General features: G+C 46.9%; 1 protein-coding gene across 1 annotated transcript in view; it reads right to left on the reverse strand.

The window, feature by feature from the left end:
• The window catches only part of TSPAN5 (tetraspanin 5), a 190407-nt gene that overhangs the window by 21889 nt on the left and 145269 nt on the right, over positions 1-23249 (reverse strand). The window contains exon 2 of the mRNA XM_066387298.1: positions 11785-11835. Within this exon, the coding sequence (XP_066243395.1) occupies positions 11785-11835 (51 nt within the window). The remainder of the gene's footprint in view (positions 1-11784; positions 11836-23249) is intronic.

The following is a 23249-nucleotide window of genomic DNA, read 5'->3' on the forward strand; positions in this document are numbered from 1 at the left end:
CCGTGTCATTGTGATGGTGACACCCTGGACCAGGGGCCCAGACACCTCTGCTGTGGAGGAGCTGACTGGGTACACTGACCACTGAAGATTCATGCTCCCAAATGACCTGCCAGTCTCGCCGAACCATGTCCTAGCCACCCCCTCCCATGAGATTCTCTTATTCAGTGGTTTGATGAACACTGCATGGTTCACAAAGAATGGAAAACCAGTCTGCCTTTCCTCCAGCCTCTGGCTCAAGAGCACCTCATGCATTCAGTTATCTCTGGAACTTAAGCAGCTTCTTCCCTGTGGTTCTGCAATAAAGACACACATTCTGAGCAAAACTATGTCTTCTTGGAAGAGGTTTCTACGCACGTGCAAAAACGAAAAGGCAAACAAAGCACCAGAAGGGCTTCAAACCAATAAACCTCAGGAGTGTCTGTGGTTTTTTCCTCCACCAGCACAGAGCATTCTCTGTGTACCACCTGGCAAGCTTCAGTCCCCTCGCTCAACCCACACAGAAAAGAAATACAAAAATAGCAGTAGTAAGCCCCTATGGTCTGGGACTCTTCTCTGCTCTGGCAGATACAAACACATTCCTTCCACCGCGGGATGAGAAACAGAGACAGGCATGTGCTCAAAGCCAGACCAGATGGACCCCATTGAGATTTATGAGACCGGGTGTCTTGATCCTTCCCTCCCAAGACCTCACTGGTTTAAGGCAACAGTATTCCTAGAGGGAGAGAAGCATTCCCCTACTTGACACAGGGGGACAAACTAGGACATTTTAAAGAAAATGAGCTACTTGGAGAGGGGTGGTCCTGGAGCTGGAGATGAGACTTTCGACCAAGCTGAGACCACAGGAAAACATGCCCCTTAAAAATTCATCTAAGATCTTCAAAGGATGTAACAGGGCAAGCAAACCACTCTGCAAATCCCAAAACACCCATCTGTCTAAGGAATTGCTGCAGAGCCCAGAGAAAGGACTCGGAACATGAACCAAAGCGTGCTCGCTAGAACCTGAGCAGTTCAAGGAAGCGTAGGGGCGGGGGCAGCATCACTAGGGGCCCAGCAGGGAGGCGAGGTTCAGGGAAGATCAGCCGCTTTAAAGACACATGGTCTCCCTTTTTCTCTTGTCAAGAAAGGTCCCCAAATGAGACTAAAAGTAATGCTTTATTGCCACAAGTGGTTACCACCTGCCTGTGGGAAGAAGCAGGAGAGGAGGGGCCGCCGTCCCCTGGGGGCCCGTGAAGCCTGCAGTCCAGCAGCGTGGGGAGCACCGCACCAGGTCCCACCGCGGGCACCCTCAAACCGCGGGCACCCGCTGAGAGTGACTGCCGCTGGGCATGGCAACACAGCAGCATGCAAGAGTGTCACTTTTCAGAAACCAAGCAGGTTCCTAGCCACGCGCCAGATATTTTCACCGGCACTTTCAGGAGACACCATTCCCAGGAACATTCCTGTCTAGGTATAAAGTTTAAATTGAAATCATTGAGGCTCTGACCATGGTGCGCCCCCCAAAACTAAAACGGACAAAAGCAAAGTCTTGCCTAGAAGCAGGTGATCACCGTATTCTGGGGCCTCAGAGATAAACAACTTGCTTAGCTCCTGGGCAAATATTTTCGTGGGGATCACCTGAGAGGTTCCAGGCACTGTGTTAGTCACGGGTATTCAGGCTGAAGGTGCGGTGACACCCTCAGCAACTAGACTAGGGGAAGACAAGTGAGTAGAGAGCGCTGGGCAGAGGTATTAGCTCTGGGGGTCACGGAGGTCCAAGGAGAGGGGCAGAAGTCCTGTCAGCAAGTACAGAGACAAAGTGACAGCACCTGGCCCGCAGAGGGTCTATGTGTACATATGACCAGGGGTGAGAGGGGACTAAGAGGCTGACAGGGTGAGGCTGGGTGGGAGTCTGAGGCATCTGAGCAGAAGAAAGCCCAGGTCATTAGTGCATGCAGAATGCTACCCCCTCGGGCAGCAGGTGGGTGCAGAGAGCAGGGGGTAGGCTCTGCAGTAGTGCAGCTGGCGATGCTGAGAGCTGAAACAACAGTGACATAAAGGCGATGCTACTCAACACGTGCTGTGCCAGGCACAGGGCAACCTGGCTTATCGCACCCTCACCATAAACCGAGCAAGTAGGGCTACTATTCATGGCAGGAAACAGACCCAGAGATGGAGTAGCCTGCCAGGTCACCCAGATAAGCAAGTGGAAGAATGGAGTTGAAGCCAGGCTGTCTAACCCCAGAGTAGGGTTTTAACCACAATGTTCTGCTGTCTGAAAAGAGTGAGCAGCTGTGGGAGTCTTACTTACACTGCAACGTCATATACCTGCTTCTAAAATGCTGAGAAAAATATATAATGTGCTATTAGAATGATAGAGCACTACCTGGAGGGCAAAGCCCTCCCCTACACACACACACACACACACACACACACACACACACACCCCACAGGCCCAGAGCGCTGCTTTCTCTTGCACACCTCAGCAAAATCAGTGAACAGGAAGGGGTCAAGGGACCACTGGGCATGGCAACACAGCGGCATGCAAGAGTGTCACTTTTCAGAAACTGAGCAGGTTCCTAGCCACGCGCCAGATATTTTCACCGGCACTTTCAGGAGACACCATTCCCAGGAACATTCCTGTCCTGAGTGAGGGAGTTGTAATTCTTCTGGACAAACTGGTGGCCGTGCCGTCTGACATGACTACCCGGGTCAGGGAGCAGCTTCCTTTGGACCCTAAAGCTAATGGGGATTGTCTGGGAGACCACTGGAGAAGCTGGCACTTCTGCCCCGGAGCTCTATGGAGACAGGAGGGCTGCTCTGGTGGGCTGGCCTCGGGCAGCACAGGAGGCAGCTGGGGTGAGAAGAGACTCAGGATGCAGAGTGGAGAGGAGCCCCGGCCAGCTCTGAGCAGAGCCCAGGCAGCCGCGGAAAACAGTGACATCCACCAAGTTCAATGAAACCACCGGGCAGAAGAACCCTCTGCAGAGAGCTTCGAAGAGAACAGCCATCCCCCCCTCACCACCTGCCAGGAGCAGAGAGCAAAGCCCCACCCCCTCTTCTGCTCTACAGGGAAGTGGGTGGAGAAGCACCTGGTGAGTGGGGGCGGGCCCACAGGAGGAAGGGGGAAGAAAGGCCTCGCCCTGTTCCCCTCTTCAGGGCCTGAGGCCAGCGGAGCAGGCAGGGAGGGCATCATCGGAGCCCAAAGCGAGGCTCGGAGTTTCCACAGTTATCCAGCCCTGTGTAGGAACTTGGCTGGACTTGCACCTCAAACAAGGGTAGGACCGTGGCATCGGAGAGGGAACAACAAGGTCGCTGAGTTTTCCACCCCACCTGATTTTCATTCCTGAGAAAGCACTCTGAGTTCAAGTCTGGAGGCACACACCAAAAAAAGAACTTAGTAATTTTCGCTGTTTCACACGCTCGGTGAGCGTAGCAGTGACGGCAGGTCGGCTCACACGCTAGGACCCAGGCCCGGCTGCAGCCCGTTGGGTTCTGGGGTTCTGGCTGCCACAGGGAACCTGAGGGGATTACCTGGATGACAGAGGAAGAAAGACGCAGACAACCCGACACCTTTCAGTCAATAAAATAAAGTCTTCAAAAAGTATTTTCAGCAACCTAGAAATGTTTCCTTAAAGTAGTTTCAAAGAGGAGGCGTACCTTTTTCTGATCAGGTTACCTGGGGAAGCTCTTCCACCTCCCAGGCTCCAGACTCTGGACCACCCCTGCAAGGAGCTGCCTGAATCACTGAATCTCACTGTCCCTAACGGGCCTTCTCCGGAAAAGAGGGAGTTTTTCCAAGGCGAGTCCACTGTGCCACTGTCAGGGGAAGCAACGGGAAGGTTCTGAATGAGACAGTTACAGACGGGTCAGGGGGAAGGCCTGGAGGAGAAGAGCCCGCCTCACCCCCAGGGGAGCCGGGGAGCAGGGCTGCAGCCCTCAGTGCATCTCTCCTCACCCCCAGGGGAGCCGGGGAGCAGGGCTGCAGCCCCTCAGTGCGTCTCCCTGCTGCGGTCAGGACACAGCAGCTCTCCCCGCCAGCCGCCTGCTCCCTACAGAGCCCACTGAGTGCACTGGGGGGTGGGGACAGGAGAGGGGACTGAGGGGGGTCACACTTCCAGTGTAGCCTCTCTCAGCCTCGGTTTCCCCACTTCCGAAACAGCCGGTCACCCTGCTCTAAAAGTTTAATCCTAGGGGTGCAGAGATCAAAGAAGCGAAAACGAAACCCCTGTGTGAAGAGCTATTTTTCCTGTGTGGTCTTCCACAACGTATGAAGTTGGTCTCGCTCAGTCAAAAACATCTTCTGAGCATTCACGGTCAGGGAGGCATGGTGCTGGAACCGCGCATAAGAGGGTGAAGGGGACGGGCTCCTGCCCTCAGAACTTCAGGCCAGACAAGCCAAGCTGGGGTACAGCCTCTGTCCTGGGCAGGGGGGCAGGAGGAGCGACAGAACCTCAAACTCACGCTGAAGACCAGCGACAGGCACTCCACTCACTCGGAAAAGCCGTGCCCCCCTGGCCTCAACACCCCTACAGGCAGCACCTCACTCGCCATCTATCTGTGATACATCATTCTGCCTCTCGCCTTCACAGGAGAAAACTCAGAAGCATAAACGTTGTGCAAAATGGAGAAGGAAAAGTACCCCTAATTTTTCCACAAATGGAGACAATCATAGAGATTCTCATTTTGTGCCAGAAATAAATGGTTATTTTCTCTTGACATCTAGAATTAATGGATTTGCTGTTTCTACCACTGTACCACTATCAAACCAGGCATCAGAAACCACATGTAATTTTACTTCCTTTTATGCCGTTAATGTAGTGTGCTTACTAGAGATCTGAGGTAACTACTGACTTTATAAATTGACCATATAGGCCACAAAATAGGCCGGGGTTAAAGAAAGCTTTCATCATCCATTTGTTCACTGATTTTTTTTTCTTTCTTTCTTTTTTTTTATTATTAAGTGAGAGGCGGGGAGGCAGAGAGACTCCCACATGCGCCCGATGGGGATCCACTGGGGAAGCCCCCTACCAGGCGATGCTCTGCCCATCTGGAGATGTTGCATGGCAACTGAGCTATTCTAGCACCTGAGGCGTGGCCATGGAGCCATCCTCAGCAAGGCCAACTTGCTCCAACCAATCAAGTCATGGCTGCAGTAAGGGAAGGGGGAAGGAAGAAAGAGAAAGAGAAGGAGGAGGAGGAGGGAGAGGATGGGGTGGAGAAGCTTCTCCTGTGTGTCCTGACTAGGAATCTAACCCAGGACTTCCACACACTGGGCCAACGCTTGAGCACTGAGCTAACCAGTCAGGGCCTCACTCATTCTTTCATAAGCAATATTTTTTGAAAACCTATTATGTGACAGTTAAGTTCCAGATACTGGAGTACAGAAGTAAACAAAAGCCTCCACCCTCACAGACTTTTTAGTGGTGAAAGACGGCAATAAACTTGTTAGCACGTAAGTGGTAAGTCCTATGAATACACAAAGGGAGAAACCCAGGGAAGGTGGGAAGGAAGGCCGAGGGTGGAGTGGAGTGGCTACTTTAATAAGCCAGGAAGGCCTATGGACAAAGGTGGCATTTGAGCAGAGATCAGGAAGTAAAGGAAAGTGACAATGTGGATCTCTGGGGGAGAGCATACCATACCTTGAAGAGCAGGTGCAAAGGCCCTGGAGTGGTAAGTTATGTTTTAGATTTTGGAAGAATAGCAAGATGATAAGTGGAGGCTAGAACGTAGCAGGGACAGCACAGTGTGGAAAATAAGGTCCCAGAAGTAATGGGGCACCAAATGCTTCTTTGAGTGAGATGGTAAGTTCATTGGAGGGTTTGGACTGGAGAAGTGACAGAACCTGCCTTACATTTTTAAAGGACCACTCTGAGTACTGTGAAGAGATGGGCCTGGGACAGAATTAGGGTTGCAAGAGCAATTCAGGCAAGATGTGGTGGCTATTCAGACCAGGGTGGAACAATAGAGAGGATGAGAAGAAACCATATTCTCAATTACACTTCTAAAGCAGAGCCATCAGTATTTGCTGATAGACTGAATGTAGCATAAGAGAAAAGAAAGAAAGGTGTCAAGTGGAAGAACAGAGTGGCTTTTTTTTTGCCACTGGGAAGAGCAGGTGGGGGTTGTTTTGGCTTGCTAAGTTTCAGAAGCCCATAGGCTATTTAAATTTGGAAGTTATTAGTGTTAGACGGCACTTAAAGACCCAAGTCTGGATGAGAACTCTTAGAGCATGAATAAAAATAGAGAAAAGGTCCCAGGACCAAACCTGGGGCACTGAAAACTGTAGAAGTCAAAGAGGTAAGCTGAAATTGGCAAAGGAGTGTGAGGAGGCAAAAAAAAACCCCAAAACCAGGAGAAAGTGCAGGAGATCTTGGAAGCCAAGAGAGAATGGGGATGATAAACCATGCCTTCCTCTTTGCATTAGTGATGAGGGCTTCTGGGTATCTGGGTGAGAAGATGATGTGCTCCAGGACTGAGATGAGTTCAAGAAGAAAGTGGCAGGCAGGTTCGCCTAAGTCCCTAGGCTGGTTAATCAGAGATGAAGTGAAGGCTACAGTCTTATCCATAGACAAGATGAGGAAAAACCATCTGATGTAATGACAAGTAGATGGATTAGAAAGTGCTTGACTGATGACACCCAAGGGTATACATATAAGCGAATGAACGTCAACCTCAAAGGAAATTTCTAGTGACATGTCACTGGGCTCTGTCCTTGGCCTGCTAGGCCTATCGGTGGCTTTGGGCAGTGATAACTAACCTGACAGCAATCAAAGCAATCTAAGAGGCCTGTGAAAACAGAACAGCCCGGTGTCCACCCAGACCTACTGCACCTGGCGTTCTCCCGGGGGTGCTGGGCGATGAGCCAAAGGCAGGCCTGAGCAGAAGGAACCGAGGCAGCGGGCAGAGCAAACCGTGCAGCTGAAGCCCAGCTGAGGAGAGCAGGGCATGTGCCGGACGACAGCCCGCCAACGTGGAGTCCTGCACTGGACTCCCGAGAGTGTCACCCTAGTGGGATCTCGGACCAACTCGAATGCTCCAGCCAACGTGGAGTCCTGCACTGGACTCCCGAGAGTGTCACCCTAGTGGGATCTCGGACCAACTCGAATGCTCCAGCCAACGTGGAGTCCTGCACTGGACTCCCGAGAGTGTCACCCTAGTGGGATCTCGGACCAACTCGAATGCTCAGTGATCAGCAGTGTGAGGTCAAACTGCACTGGCAGCAGAGGAGGGCAGAAGGCCATGACACAGCCATCCCCTCTACGGCTCCTAAAGCACCCTCTTAGTGGTGCAGAGGACAGGGGGTCAGAGCAGCGTGACCAAGATGCTGAAGGGACGTCACCCAAAGAGAAGCAGGTGTTCAGCCAAGAAACACGGAAGAAACCGGGACTCCACCCTGAGAACCTCAAGAGCCAGCATGGAGGACTTACTCTGGGAGCTCCAGGAGGCTGGGTCCATCACCAGTGAGTAAAAACTCCTAGGATGTGATTTCACATTGGTGGAAGGAAGGCCTTTGCAACAACAGGAAGAGTAACCCAGAGAGACAGAGTGGTGAGTACTTTGCTGCAGGAATTGTTCAACTTAAATACACCACAAATTAGCACCGATTACAATGCTTTATGTGTATCTGTACACATTTTATATCCTATGTGGGCACCCTTCCTAGACTGGACATTCCCTGAGAAATTGCACCCCCAGAGTCCGGCACAAGCCCTGTCACATGCTCTGTGCTCGATAAACGTTATTTGAACGAATAAACTGACCATGGCCGGAGGCCACCAAGCGCCTCTTGTGCAACTGCAAGTCATGCCACATAATTGTTAATGTTCCTTCTAAAACAGCAGAGCCTGTTATTTCTAGAAAACTGCACGGATAACAGTTTTCTCTGGAGACACCGTCATCCTCTGCATCTTCACAATCGATTGGGAATTTAGGAATGAATTATTTAATTATTATGTATTATAGTCAACAGTAATATTAGCCCTAGGTTTAAAACTCAGCCTGGTATGAAGTAAGTATGAGTGGTAAGAATTTTTGCCTCCAAAGTTTCTGTAGTTCACACAAAAATGTGTATTAAAAAATCTGATCCTTCCCACTGTGACCTGGTTCAGAGACTTACCCTCGAGGCCTTCTTTCAAGAAAATGTCACTGCATCTCTCTGTTGGGGGGATTAATTTATTTATTTGCAGGCTGGAGTTATGGACCCAGAGATGTATGCTGCCCACCACCCTTGGCGGGCTGGGCTTCGCCCCAATGTGTTCCTGCCCGAGACCTGCTCCAACCTAGAACTTAATTCAAAAGCTTCAACAGAGCAGCCTCTGCAGTTACCAAGGAGATCGACGCTCCTCCTTAGGAGCCCCCCAAATTAAACCAATCCTCTGGTCCATGAATCACAGTCTGGACTCTCCTAAAGTCTGAGGCAGCTTCCCAAGCCCCCAGTCTCCATGTAGGAGTGGACATGCGTGGTCCTGCTTCCAGGGCAGGGAGCGTAGTTCCAAGAAGCATTTACTGTACTGCAGGCACTGTCTTGGGGACATTTCCTTTAATCCTCACAACAACCCAATGAGGTGATATTAGTGTCCCCATTGCACAAACGAGGCCAGGGTGTCTGTCTCAGAGAAGTTAACACAATTGCCCGAAGTCACACAGATGGTAAATGGAGAAGCCAGTATTTGTTGGTTTTTGTTTGTTTGTTTGTTTTTTTGTGTGGCAGAGACAGAGAGATTCAGAGAGAAGGACAGACAGGGACAAACAGACAGGAAGGGAGAGAGATGAGAAGCATCAATACTTTTTGCAGCACCTTAGTTGTTCATTGATTGCTTTCTCATATGTGCCTTGACGGGAGGCGGGGGGTGGCTATAGCAGACCTAGTGACCCCTTGCTCGAGCCAGTGACCTTGGGCTCAAGCTGGTGAGCCTTGCTCAAACCAGATGAGCCCACGCTCAAGCTGGCGACCTCAGGGTTTCGAACCTGGGTCCTCTGCATCCCAGTCCTACGCTCTATCCGCTGCACCACTGCCTGGTCAGGTTAAATGGAGAAGCCAGTATTTGAACTCAGGTCTTTTCAGCTACAAAGCTGTGCTATTTTCCCACACAATAAGCAGAGCAGTCTTAAACCAAAAGCCAAGCCCCTGTCAAAATGCCCCGATGACTTCCTCTCACCCAAACTTCTGCAGGACCCTGCCTGCGCAGGCCTCTGCCTGCCTCTCTTGTCACATCCACTATCTTCCTGCCATTGTTCTCTCACCTCCAGTCCTCTCGGCCTTCCCCCTGTTCCTGGGAATTGCCAAGTCTCTGAGTCAGGGCCACCACACCTGCTGTCCCCTCTGCCCAGAATGCCACTCCCTCAGGTCTCTGCAGATCCCTCTTACTTCATCCAGCTCTCTGCTCCAAAGCCACCTCCTCAGGAGGCCATTCCCAACTGCCCTATCGAAAAGGGACCTCTTCCATCACCACTCTCTAGCCCTTACCCTACACCTCACTTTTCTCAGCACTTCCCAGCACCTGAACACATACACTCGTTAGGTAACTGCTTATTGTCAGTGTTTCCAACAGGGTCTCTGCGTCACTCACTGCCACACCCCCAAATCCAGGGTCCACGTGCGGCCAATGCAGACCACATTGGACTTGCTGCATGTCCGCTCCCCTCTGCCACCTCCATCTGGTCCCAGCACACAGAGGTCTGCTACACAGTGGCTGGGTGACCTTAGCCAAGTAACTTCAGCTCTCCAGAGAAACTTTCCACTTGCTGATAGTGGCCCTGACAAAGAAGGGACTGATATTTCATCCCTCCCTGAAGACTGCATCGTCCCCTTGCTCTGTCATTTGCTACTTTTAGAATTTTTTGATTTTATCAGAGAAGAGACATTTAGTGCAACTGATAAAACAAAAAGATAATTATATTTCACAAAGAGAGGAAAAAAAACCTTCAAAACAACCAATTGTCTGTTTACTGCTAGAATAGACAATTACTTCATTTCATGTCTTCCAGCATCTTCTCAAAGCCGAAAGAAATGAACTCTTTTCTTTTTTAAAGGAGAGTTATAAAAAGCTGTGTGATCCAGCACTGAACCAACCAGGGGGCTTCTACAGTTCTGAGATTCCACCAGTATAAATCTCTAGACTTCTAAAGGGACTGGCTAGTCATAATCCAAGACTAGTTGAAAACCAGTATTCAACATAAAAGTTTCTAGAGATAAAATTCTCTGTTTGGGGAACTTAATTTGCCTCCCTTCATATATAATCACCGCCCTAGAAAGTGGTTCATTTTCCAGTAAAACATTTTACATTCTGTAGAAGTATTTGGTAAGTAGAGGGCCATTTCTTCCAAAACTTGGGATTTACTTTGAGTTTTATTTGATGCAATCTATCTGAACATTGTTTTAGCTGTGGAACTTCCTAGAACAGCATCTGAGGAGCTTTTGTCTACTGGACTTCCTTAGTTTCTCTCTCCCTTCTTAACACATATAACACTTCAAAGGAACTCTTGGCTTTAGGCCCTGGTCAAGCTCAAAGGGTGAAATACCAAAGAGATAACAGAATGATGTTCTGGGAAAATTGGAGCTAACTTCTTAGTTTACAACTTTTAACCAATCCACCCACTCCCTCATGTTTACAAGGTGTGAGATGATAGAGCTTTACTGTGTAGCCAAAGACCAGGACAGGTAAAATGCTGCCAACGATTTCACTTAAAAAGAAGGGAGAAGAAAAGAGTTTGTATTCATTTTTGAATTCCAGGTCTGCCCTCAGTAGGGAAAGCTCCACAGGAAAAATTAAAAAGTGCGGATGGGAAGTACAGTGGAATGAAGTAGGGCGGTGGTGTCATGATTGTGTCACTCACAGGACACACCGCCCCGAACACTGTGTCTTCTCTGAGGCTCCTCCCTATTCCAGGTTGCTCCCTTTACTCTCCTGTATTTGATCATAAATTTTGAATATTCCTAAAGGCTTTCGGTCAGTAGTCACGTATTCACATTCTCATTAATGATAAGTGTTCATATTCTTTAGCATTAGTGATAAGTCTATCTAATATTCAAGTACAAATTATATCCAGTTTCCTGCTTCCTTGACAGGACATGCTAACAGTTTATCATATAATGCTCACACTTAAAAAAAAAAAAAATCATCTTTATGGCTTGAGTGATCTTTCAAAAGATCAAAAAATAAATAAAAGAGAAAGAAGGCTGCAGGTGATTTAGTGATATTTATGAGCATTACTGAAATTCTTGTGCCAGAAGGAGGAAATGTTCCATGAACATTCATATCTCTGGCTAACTGATAAAAGTCCAATACACAGTCAGTCTTTGCCGTACATGTGTATTGTTACTTCTGTATCGTTTTGATTTAGTAAATAAAGTTTAGGCTCTATTCCTATAGAGCCTTTGAAATATGTGTTTATCTTGCAAAAACACTTTCCTTAAAGAACCATGTTATTCTTTAAAAAATTGAAGGTATTGAGGTGACATTGGTTAATAAATGTATACAGGTTTCAGGTGTACAATTCTATAATACAACACCTGTACACTGTATTGTGTGTTCACCACCCCAAGTCGTGTCTGCTTCTGTCACCATTTATGCCCCTTTATCTTCTTCTACCTCCCCCCACCCTCTTCCCCTCTGGTAACTACCATCCTGCTGCCTGTGTTTATGAGTTTGTTTGTTTTTCACTTAATTGCTTCACCTTTTTCCACCCAGCCCCCAACCACGTTTATACTCTACAGTTGCAAAGAGGAAAAGGAGACAACATGTAGTATAATGTACAGCCTCTAACAGCCCAGATGTATATGCCCTTTCATGACATTCAACTTACTTTTTCATTCCATGCCCACAGTCCAATTCCAAGAAATGCTATTCCCAAAAACTGAAAAGAAAAAGAGAAAGCAGCGTAAATATAAGGGTAAACACTGTGTTTTTACTAATATAAATTAGAAAGTTTTCAATCCATTCTTTTGACAGTTTAACTGGCTGAGAAATAGTTTTCTCTAAAATCTGAGTAACCATCTTTAACAAAAACAAGAAAAACAAACGAACAAAAAAACCACACCAGAATTCCCTTGATTCAAGTTATTACAGCATTGAAAAGAATTGGGTTAAAAAAAATGTGGTGTGTATATACACAATAGAATATTATTCAGTCTTCATAGAGAAGGAAATCCGGCCATTTGAGATAACATGGATGAACCTGAAGGACATTATGCTAAATGAAATAAGCCAGCCGGAGAAGCTAAATACTTTAGTATTGAGTTCTGATATTACTTACAGGTGGCATCTACAAATGAGGAAGTCACACTCGCAGAAACAGAGCAGAAAAGCGGTGCCAGGGACAGGGGAGAGCGGAAAGACTGGTCAAGGGATCCGCGCTGGTGGGTTCAAGGCGAATATGAACGGAGAAGCTAATGTACGACATGGCGACTATAGTTGATAACAACATATTGTACGATCGAAATTTGCTGAAAGAGTAGAACTTAAATGTTCTTACCTCACCCCCTCAAAAAAAGGAGACCATGAGGTAACGGACGCGTTAACTTGATGAGGGGAACCTTTCACCATGTATACGTGTATCAAAGCATCGTGTTGTACTCTTTACCTATCTTACAAGTTTATCAATTCTACAGCAGGAAAGCTGAAAAAATAACATTTTTTAAAATTTAAAAATGGGTTGGGGACATGTAGGTGCTTAGAAGTCATTGAGGATATGAATAATAAGTAGGTAGACTCTTGCACAAATCAAAGTCATCAGTATGTTTCCTGCTGCCTTTAAGGGTAGAGAGGAACCGCACTTGCCCCTCAAATCCAGGCCAGCGCTCACTAGAAACATGGAGAACCAGAGACCTGCATTTAGAAGAGCTGACGATTCTCTTTTCACCATCAAGCCATTATAAACGGGCCAGGTCAGAGACGGCACGCAGAAACCCCGCTGGCCCTCAACAAGCTCAGCGTCACTCCTTCAAAAGGTAACATGAATCTTATCAAGTCCACTGTAATCCAAAGAAAATTCACAGATGCTTCTGTTTCTCAGAAACTTTTTAATTCCTTATATCGTAGTTGAGAGGACTTCCATGACCTGGCCTGATGAATTCAGTGCCATAACTTCCTGGGTAACACGGAGTACAAATGACAAGAGACTGAGTTAGAGGAGAACACAAAGACACGCTCAGCCCTGAGGCAGAGGGCCCCACACACGGGGTCTCCCGTGCTGTCCACCAGCGACGGTGAGTATGGGGTGGGCGGTGGTGGGAGGGAAGCAACTGGTAACCAGGAGAACTTTCCATTTAAATTAATCCTTACTGTATTCCATCTGTTCTAAGATACGCGTTCTCCCCTCCCAATATTTTCATATCTCTGAAATTGGGATCCATCTTAAAATTCACGGTATCACATAGTTGTTTTGGGGTTTTTTTTCCATCATGGTACCAAAAATAACAGCATGGCTGTTAATCAGGGTGTCACAGGGTTGATGACACATGGTCCAGCGCTGTCCACCCATTAAGGGCTCAGTGGTCAGCACTGGGTATAACTGGCCACGAGGGAAGACTCACTCCTCATCTTCATTATCAATAGCAACTCAGAATTTCCTTTCCAAACCCTGAGGGAAAAAGAACGGGCAGGCTGATAAGCAGATGCAGTCTGTTTATTTTACTAATATTCTGGTTCAATGTCAGGGAAGCTGTCCACTGAGAGGGGTGCACAAAGCAAATAACAGTGAGGGTGGTCATTCTTCCCAGTTTCAGGGAAATCTGAGAACTGTCCACCTGGCGAGGTCATTCGCCGCGGGAGTGACACTGTGGAGGGATCAGCTAACAAATCCGACTGGCCTGGGAAACAGCACGAGGAGAAGGAACAGGAACTGGAAAAACACAAACAACTGACTGCCCTGAAAATGAGGTGGCGTGTTAAAAGCAGAACTTCCCAAACATCCCAACACTGATCCGACGCGGCAACACGGCAATGAGTGTGCAGTCCGTTCTGAGCCCTACGCAGAAGAGCTTCAGCGAGTCCTTGGTTTGGACACGGCAGTGAGTGTGCAGCCCGTTCTGAGCCCTACGCAGAAGAGCTTCAGCGAGTCCTTGGTTTGGACACGGCAATGAGTGTGCAGCCCGTTCTGAGCCCTACGCAGAAGAGCTTCAGCAAGTCCTTGGTTTGGACACGGCAGTGAGTGTGCAGTCCGTTCTGAGCCTTACGCAGAAGAGCTTCGGCAAGTCCTTGGTTTGGCAAAAACCGAAGACTCTTTTCTTCCTACTTTTGCTCTTAGATGTTTGAAAAGTGTTTAAAAAGACTTCTCATTTTCAACATCCCAACAGAAAAACTAAGGTCAGCCCTTCTACTGCCCTGGTTAGAGCTCTATTTCACTTTACATTTCTGACCCAAATCATAAAAGGTACCAGTCCCCCAAAGGTACTTGAGATGCTCTAGTACAAAAATAAAGCAGTTCAGCATATTTCTCTTCCCCCCAACACACACACACTTATAAGTTCACACTGTGACAGGTGACAGGTGTATACACAGGATCCCATCAGACCTAAAAATCATTGAGCCCTTGACTTCATACCTATTACATCAAACTGCAGGGAGAACAGCTGTGTTAGTCTTGCTCACTTGCACTTTGCATGGTCAGTGCATGAGCATGTGGCAGGGCCACGTGTGCATAGTCTATGTAAGACAGGTGCTTTGACTCAGGGCAGATTGGGGACATCCTGCTCACCACTGTGAGGGGGCATTTTCTGTTCATCTGCCTGCTGCCACGAGAAGCACTTTTCCCCGGCCTGTGTGCTTTGCTTGTCCGCAGTCAGGAGACTCTATTAAACGGGAATGGCCCACCGCTTTCCAGCTCTGCAGTGCCTCTACCATCTGCCCAAATTCAGTGTGGACCTGCCTGGCCTCAGCCACCGGCATTCCAAAACTCAACCCAGTGAAAGGCCTGACTCTCTAATGCTAACGCTCTCCATGGACAAATGTTCCCATCTCCCCTGATACAGTATTTAATCACAGTGTCACACAAGATGGGGGATGCTGTGGCAGAGGACACTGTTGTCAACTGTCCTTGCTGCTGCACGGGGTGGACATATCACTTCTGAAGGCTCTAATTGCTAACATTTATTTCCCTTTATAACTCACCAGCCACGGTGCTTAAGCATCACAACAAGTTTATTTTGAAATACAGGCACAAGTTTAAGAAAGAGAAAAATGAGACTCACAGAGGCACCCAGCTTCTAAGCGGAAAATCAGAGATTTGTACCAAGAGTAACATTGAAGTACATGTCCTTACCCGTCATGATAAATTCCCATTTCCCACACAGAACAGAAAGTTGAGGCATTCAGGGTAGAATCATATGTAATAAACACAGGACATCATACATCCCTTCTCCAGAAAGCAAATGAAAATTGAAGTAGAAAGAAATGAAAACCTTGCTTTCACCTAAGAACTAGATGAAAACAGAAATGTCCCCTGCTGAGTTCAGAAAACAGAAATTTCATGCAGGTCAACTTTCTCCTCTTTGTATGAAGTTCTCCTTTCCTTGCCATTTTGAAAACCTTGGTTCTTTCACAAACCATATAAATGTGGACTGGAACCCAGTTTTCCACAAAAAGAAAAAAAAACCCAGGACTTAAAGAAGACTCACAGATAAATCCTTTATAATCTTGCTCCCATACTTCCTGCTTCAACTCTGACTCTGAGTCTAAACAATGGTTAAAGCACTGGAGAAAGAACGCTAGATTTAAAGTCCAGGAAAGCACACAATACCTAAGCAAATGGTGTGGGGCCCGGGCCTCAACATGCACATACCTTCGGCGCTACATCACTAGCACACGCCCCCCATTACTCTCAGCCCATATGTTTTGTTTTAAAATCAAGTTGTTCCAGCTCCAAATAATTAAACAGAGAAGAGCCAAAAAACAGAGAGAGGCACGCAGCACTTAAGGCACACCGAGTTTTCCCCTTCCCACCTCCCTAAGAAAAGAGGACCATAAACCACCAAACTGACCTCATTCGGAAACCCGGAGGCCAACCTGCAGGGAACAGCTGAGAACACTTAAAGGCAACTCTTTATTCCTTTGAAACAGAAAAACAGATCTGACACATCTTCCCACATGGCAGTGTATGCAAACATGTAGTACAAATGTCTGTCCACCCAACTTTTGATGTTCTAACATGAATAACAATAATTTTTCCAACATTGTTGAATGTAAGTATGAAGTAGGTACTTTGTTTTTTATGAATTAGCTAAAAGTGCACTGCCTAACACAGTAGCCACTAGCTACTAAGCCTCTGAAATGTGACTAGTTCAAACTGGGATGTGCTGGTAAGTTTAAAATATACACTGGATTTTGGAGACTTAATATGAATAAAAAGAATGTAAAATATCTCAAGTTATTTTATTATTAACCCTTTGAGTAGTACGAACATTCATGTACGTATGTTCTCGTGCCTTCTGAGCATCCAGAGTATGATTGATTTATTTTAAAAATATGTAAGGCAACGTTAAAAAAAAGGAAAATGTATGTTCTTGTTTCCATAAATTGATTATCAAACAAACACAATTTTAAGGTAATAAAACTGTAACTGGAACTAATTTCATTTTATGAAAAAAAACAAAAAACCCAAACATAAAAACTCCCAGGGGTCAGCAAGCATGAAAAAAACTCACTACTCAAAGGGTTAATAACTTTTCTTTTTTAACTGAGAGGAAGAGAGATGTGAGGCAGATTTCTGCATGCACCCTGACCGGGATCCACCTGGCAAACCCCAACTGGGGCCAATGCTCAAATCAACCAAGTTATTTTTAGTGCCTGAGGCCAACACTCAGACCAACAAGCTATCCTCAGCATCTGCAGCACTACTTGATTTGAGTTACCGGCTGTGGGAGAGGAAGAGGGGGAGGGGGAGAGAGGAGGGGGAAAGGAAGAGAGGGGGGAAGGGGGGAGGGAGAGAAGCAGATGATCACTTCTCCTGTGCATCCTGACTGGGAATGAAATCTGGGACATCCATACACTAGGCCAACACTCTATCCACTGAGCAAAGCACCCAGGGCCTAGTTACATGTTGAAATGACAATTCTTTAGATATATTGGGTTCAATAAAATATATTATTTTAAAAATTAAAAAATGTTTTGCCCTGGCCAGTTGGCACAGTGGTACAGCATCAGCCCAGTGTATATATGTCCCAGGTTTGATTCTCTTTCCAGGCACACAAGAGAAGTGACCATCTATTTCTCCACCCCTCGCCCTCCGCCTTCTCTCTCTCTCTCTCTCTCTCTCTCTCCCCCTCCCACAGCTATAGCTCAATTGGTTACAGCAAGTTGGCCCTGGGCACTGAGGATGGCTCCGTGGCCTCTACCTCAGGTGCTAAAAACAGCTTAGCTGCTGAAAAATAGAGCAACGCCTAAGATGAGCAGAGCATCGCCTCTTGTGGGGCTTGCAGGGTGGATCCCAGTCAGGGTGCATGCAGGAATCTGTCCCTCTGCCTCCCCTCCTCTCACTTAAAAAAATATTTCCATTGATTTGAGAATGAAAGGGAGGAATGAGGGAGGGAGAGAAGGGAAATGGAGGGAAAGAGGAGAAATAAATGGGTGGAAGGGAGGGAGGAAAAGAGGGAGAAGGGAGGAGGTGAGAGGGGGGAGAGACAGGGGAGAGAGAGAGACAGGGGGAGAGATAGGGACAGAGAGAGAGAAGCATCAACTTGTTCCACTTAGTTGTTCCATTTAGCTGTGTACTCATTGATTGCTTCTTTTGTGCTCTGACTGGGGATGGAATCCACAACCTCAGTGCACCAGGAGGACACTCTATCCACTGAACCGCTCGACCAGGGCAAATATATAAAAATTAATTTCACTTGTTTCATTTTACTTTTTAAAATATTTGTCACTACAACATTGAAATGATATATGTGGCTTGCACTGTATTATTATTGAATAATGTTGTTCTACAGTATCCCACAACAATCTCGTGCAGTAGATAGTGACATTATCACCATTTTATAGATAGAGAGACTGAGATTTAAAAACTTGACGTAATTCTTCCAGGATCATTTGGGTGCCTGAGCTGGGATGTTCAGGAAATGACTCCTTCAAGCCCAAGCTCCAAACTATTTTAGTACTTTCCTGATATGCCTAAAATGTTTTTCCAGCCAAAAAGAGATGGAGAATTATACTGAAACTCTTGTCCTAAGACTCAAAATGACTCCTTGAATTTCAAGGTGTTCAAGGCAAAGATACGCTTTCCTGACAGGGAGAGAGAACAGCAGCAGGTGGAGGCAGAGCGGGCACGCTGAGGGGAGCTGCTGGGCTTGGAGGAACGAGAGCCAGCACAGCTGACGGTCAGGAAAAGCTGCAAAGGAAAAGGGCCCCATGATGTGACTCGGGTGACTGGGCATCTTTGCCAGGAGGAACACATCGGCCCCCTTTTCTCTGGAAAGTGGATGTTCTCTTCTTCCTCCATCTGTTGTTTTTGCCTTTGCTGAGCCTCCAACATATTGGAAATGAACCAGTGCTCTGTTCTAACTGGAACAAAAGTGGATACTTCAGGAAGCCATTCATCCATCCATCCAACACTCCTCAACAAATATTCTTGAGCTGCTACTCTGTGCTAGTCACTACTTTTCTCTTGTGAGAAACAAGGTAAGAAAACAGATAAAGTCTCTGCCCCCTGAGCCTGCAGTCCAGTAAAAGATAAATTTTAATAATCAAAGGATAAAAGACAAAATCGCCCATGACAGTGCTATAAAGAAAATAAGGCCAAAACAGACTCGAAGAGGGGGGATTTGACCCAGAGAGCATTCCAGTAAGGCTTCTCTGAATGAGGGATGTAGGAACTTGGGTCTGAAGGATGAGAAGACATTAACAGGCAAAAGAAAAAGGAAAAGGAAAACAGGGAGAGGGTTTCTGGCAGAGAAACAAGAATGTGTGAAGGCCCTGTGATGAGAGAAGCATATAAGTAAAAGGGTAGAAAAGGTGACTGGTGTGGCTGGTGCCCAGAGAATAAGGACAGAGAAGAACAGGGCAGGTATGCAATTAGAGATGCAAGCATGAGCCAGCCCATGCAGGGCCTCGTAAGCCACCTTAAGGAATCCAAACAATACGCCAGAGTGGTCAGAAGCCAGTTAAGGGCCATCCATGTGTAGTGAGCTGTGGTGGGGTGAGAAAAAGGCAGGTCTTTATCAGCTTTGGGCTTTGGGAAAACGATAATCTTGACTCCAAAAAAGATTAGATCCACTAGGACTAGAAGGAGACAGAGTTTTGGTCATGCAGACAAGACCGGATTGTGTCCTGGACTGAAATGCGGTGGAGAAGTAAATGGAAGTGAGACTATTGAGAAGTAGAACTGACTTTTTCAGGGATGACTGGATATGATGAAGGGGGGCAGGGGTGAAGACAAGGGGGGTGTCCAGGGTAATGCCTGTGATTCCAGCAGCTTCTACACAGATGGCTCCTCAAAATCCACCTGATATCCTCTCCAACAGAAATAACTCTCAGGAGCTAATTTTATAACTACCTTGAGATCCAGTGGCATTTCTGAAGGACAGCTTTCTTTTAATGGGTATTTTGGCTGCCATGTGAATTCTCTTTGAAGCAAATTTCAGCTTGCATACTTTAAAGAAAAATTATTTAAAATAGATATGCATGTCTACCACCACCTAACACTTTTATTCATCTAAGGAAGCAGTTATAAAGAAGTACATTAAAATTCACAGGCAACTCTTAAATACTTAAAAATAACAATTACATCAATGGTGTCTGCCCAGAATCTCATGAACAGACTCAAAATCACAATGCAGCAAAAACACAATGGAGGAAAACAAAACTCAGCTCAATCCCCTCACCTCAACTGGCGCCTCAAAAATATTATCTGAAATAACAATGGGTGGAATTTTTCTGCATCATTCTGATTAAGTTTATTTAAAAAAAATAACTTTTTTAAGCTCTGCCTGAATAAACAGGAGAGATGCACTGAACACATGTGGAACGGGGAGGGAAGGAGAGAGGCCGTGAGGGGAGATGTGTTTTCCTGACACTGCAACATGTGTGCTTTTTATTAGGTATTTTCTGGTCCTTTTTTCAGTTCTGGCAGGGGTGGGTGAGGTGGGGCCATCCACTCAAGTGGATTATCATAAGCACACTTATGTTAATAAAATACATTTTGTCTTTATAGAGCAGGGGCTGATTTCAGGAATAGAAAGCCTCTGGGCATAAATAACCCTTGCCACGTGTACCGAGTACGCATAGGCTGCTGAAAAATTCAATATACAGAAAGTCAATCCCAATTTTGCCATTGGGTCCCCGTGTCCCAGTTTATACATTCAAACTGTCCAGCATTCCCATGGTAGGACCATGGGACAGATAAAGCTCCACCTTGTAAACAGGACATTCCGTCTGAGCTGGGTCGACCTCTCTCACTTCACCTTGCCCTAACGGCCTCCTTCCCGAGGCCTGAACACAGGCAACCCTGGCTCCAGCGCAACATGGTTCTGTGACCTTGAGAAGGACTCTTCATTCATTCAACACAGAGCTAATAAGCACCTACTATGAGCCAGGCAGCCCGCGAGAGGCTTGAGCAAACCAAACCAAACAGACCAAGTGCCTGCTCCTATGGCTGACGCTCCAGTTGGGTGTACGGGGAGGCAAAGGCAATGAAAAGAAACATAAAGGAGCAGGTTACACAGACTCTCAGCAGATGAGAAGCTACTGTGGGAAAGGAGAGCCGCAAAGGGGACTGAAACGTGGGGCAAGGTGGAGGGCGGCGTTGCAATAGGAAGTAGAGCAGACAAGGCGAGTCTCCGTGAAGGAAGCTACATATATATGTAAAACAGGATGGAAATGAAGGAGTTGACTGGTAGCTAGCCGGCAAAGGAACAGCCCGGCTGGAGGAAGCGGTGTACAGGCATGACTGGGGGAAACAGCTGCCCGAGGGAGGCCCGGAGTACACAGGGCAGGGGCGGCAGGGGCCAGGCTGGCTCTGCCTTTGAAGGCCAGGGTGACAAGTGTGGTTTCTACCGGAAGAGTAAAAGAACCACAGGAGGGTTTCCCCACTACCTAGAGCCCCCTGGTTGTCATTTGCCAAATGCAAATAATAAGGGCACTTTAAGGCAATGCACAAAACAACGGTAGGGGCAACGTGGTCACGTGAGGCCTGGGTGAGATTCGAAGAGCCTGTCTCATGCCTGGCACAGGCAGTCCTTCCCGCATATCAGTTCCCTCCTCCGTCCTCCAGCACTCCTTAGCCCGCCTCCTCTCCCCACACCTGCCTGGGCCAGTGTGAAGCCCAGCCTCCAGCCCTGCCTCCTCCAAATAGAAGAAAACATCCCTGTCCTCAGGGATCAGAGGCCCTCTCTTCCGAACTGCCTTCCTTCCGAACCACTCTCTCCGCACTTCCCTTATTTGACATTGGCGACTGTAAAGGTGGGATGTGCCCTGGGCTCACAGAACCGTGGTGGTAGGGACTGTGTTAACCAGAGGGCATGGGCCCATTTAAAGGGCAACAGCACCTGCCCTCCACTCAGTCATCTCCCTCCCCCGACACCAGCTTGAGGGATCCTTCCAGAACAGGGGATACAAGTATCCCCCTGCATTTAAAAGAAAACTATTAAAAGATATTCCAGTCAGAATATCAAGATCATGTTTAATTTCAAATCTTTTCTATTTCTTATTTTAGCTCTCTGGTTCAGGAATTCTGGATCTATTGGCCCCAGAATCTAAAAACCTATGAATTTTGAAAGTCTGTGTTAAAATAAGTTTCCTCCCAACAGGGCTTCTTGATGAATCTTCTCTCTAACATTATCGCTCCTTGTTTTTATATTACATCCTTTGTCAGTAGGTTTTGGTTTTATTATACCTATTAAAAAAATCCAACTGGAGGAATGTGGAGGAATATTAACTGAGCTAGCATCTCAAACTACACTCCCCTTTCTGAAAACTGGCCCCCACCCTTCAGGGGAGCCTTGCAGCTATGTTTGTAAAGGGGGCCCACCACACTCTATTCTCTCTGGACTGATGAATTAACTAAAGTGGGACATGTGACTCAGAGCCATTCCAGTAAAGACGAGGCTGGGAGAGAGTTCCCTCCCCAGGAATTGGGGAGTGGACACAGTGCCTTTTGTCAGCCTCAGTCTTCCTTAGGCAAGAACAGACGGGGTGCTGAGGAGACAGCATACAGATGTAGAAAGCAGAAGGTCTATTCCTGACCACTCTCTGCTCCTTATCCACAAGACCCCTGGCCACATGTCCTGATCCTGGGTACCTATTTTACATCTCTCCCTGTTCCTATCTTGGCTCAAGCTACTTTGGGGGCTTTTTGTTACTTGCAATCAAGGTCATAAGACATAAATAAGAGACCAGATGACCTTCCTTCATGTTTAGTCCCAATAACAATAAAGCATGCAGAACAAGCCAGAAATTTCATGTCAGTCCAATTATAGACGTAATAATAATAGACACAAAATTTCTGGTGGGCCGGCACCATTCTGCGGACTGGGGATTAAAAACCACTGTTCTAGAGCCTAATAGTGATCTGGCAGAGGCTGTTGTTCTTCCCAAGTAGCTGAGGAGAAACACTAGCGGTTCTGAACTACCCCATAAGTTCTGTTGTTACTTGGTGTAAGAAAGAACACGGAATTCAGCCATGCTCCACCCGAAGGAAAGAGCCGCCCTCTGCTTGCTTGTGGAATTTTGGAAGAAGAATGATACAGCTAGAACCCAAGAAATGGTTTCCAAATCAAGACACACAGCAGAGTCTAGGAAGAAAAAAGGGAGGAGGCTTGTCTGCATTCCCAAGCATTGCGGGACCCATGTTCTTTCCTCCTGCCTTCCGAGAGATGGTGGAAGGGCGCTCTGGCTTTGAACTTGCTTTACATCAGATGAAAGCCAGAGACTCCTTGAAGAGTGTCTACAATCCAGGGACCACCTCGTTCCTTTGTTAGAGTTTGGAGCTTTAACACTCAGGGAAGAACTAGTAATCTGAGATGGAAAGAGAGAAAAAAGGGGAAGGTTATGCAGGCAATAAAACCTATATTCTTCTTGGAAATTGTACAGACGATGCAGGCTCATGGAAGGGAACATGAGAGATCAGGTGATGCAACTTGGGTGGAAACATGGAGACCCACTAGTCTTTGTGTCACAAAAAGCAAGGCTCACCCAATGCAGGCTGTTCCATTGGTAACTCTTTAATTAGGTAAAACCAAGGCTAAGAACAAACCAGAGAGATTTTCTGATGGCCAAGGAGGACAGAGGGATAACTCAGGTATTTCAAACCACAGGCAAAGGACCTGAGTTATCTATGGACAA

Source organism: Saccopteryx leptura, chromosome 5 (assembly GCF_036850995.1).
Source record: "Saccopteryx leptura isolate mSacLep1 chromosome 5, mSacLep1_pri_phased_curated, whole genome shotgun sequence".
Taxonomy (NCBI): Eukaryota; Metazoa; Chordata; class Mammalia; order Chiroptera; family Emballonuridae; genus Saccopteryx; species Saccopteryx leptura.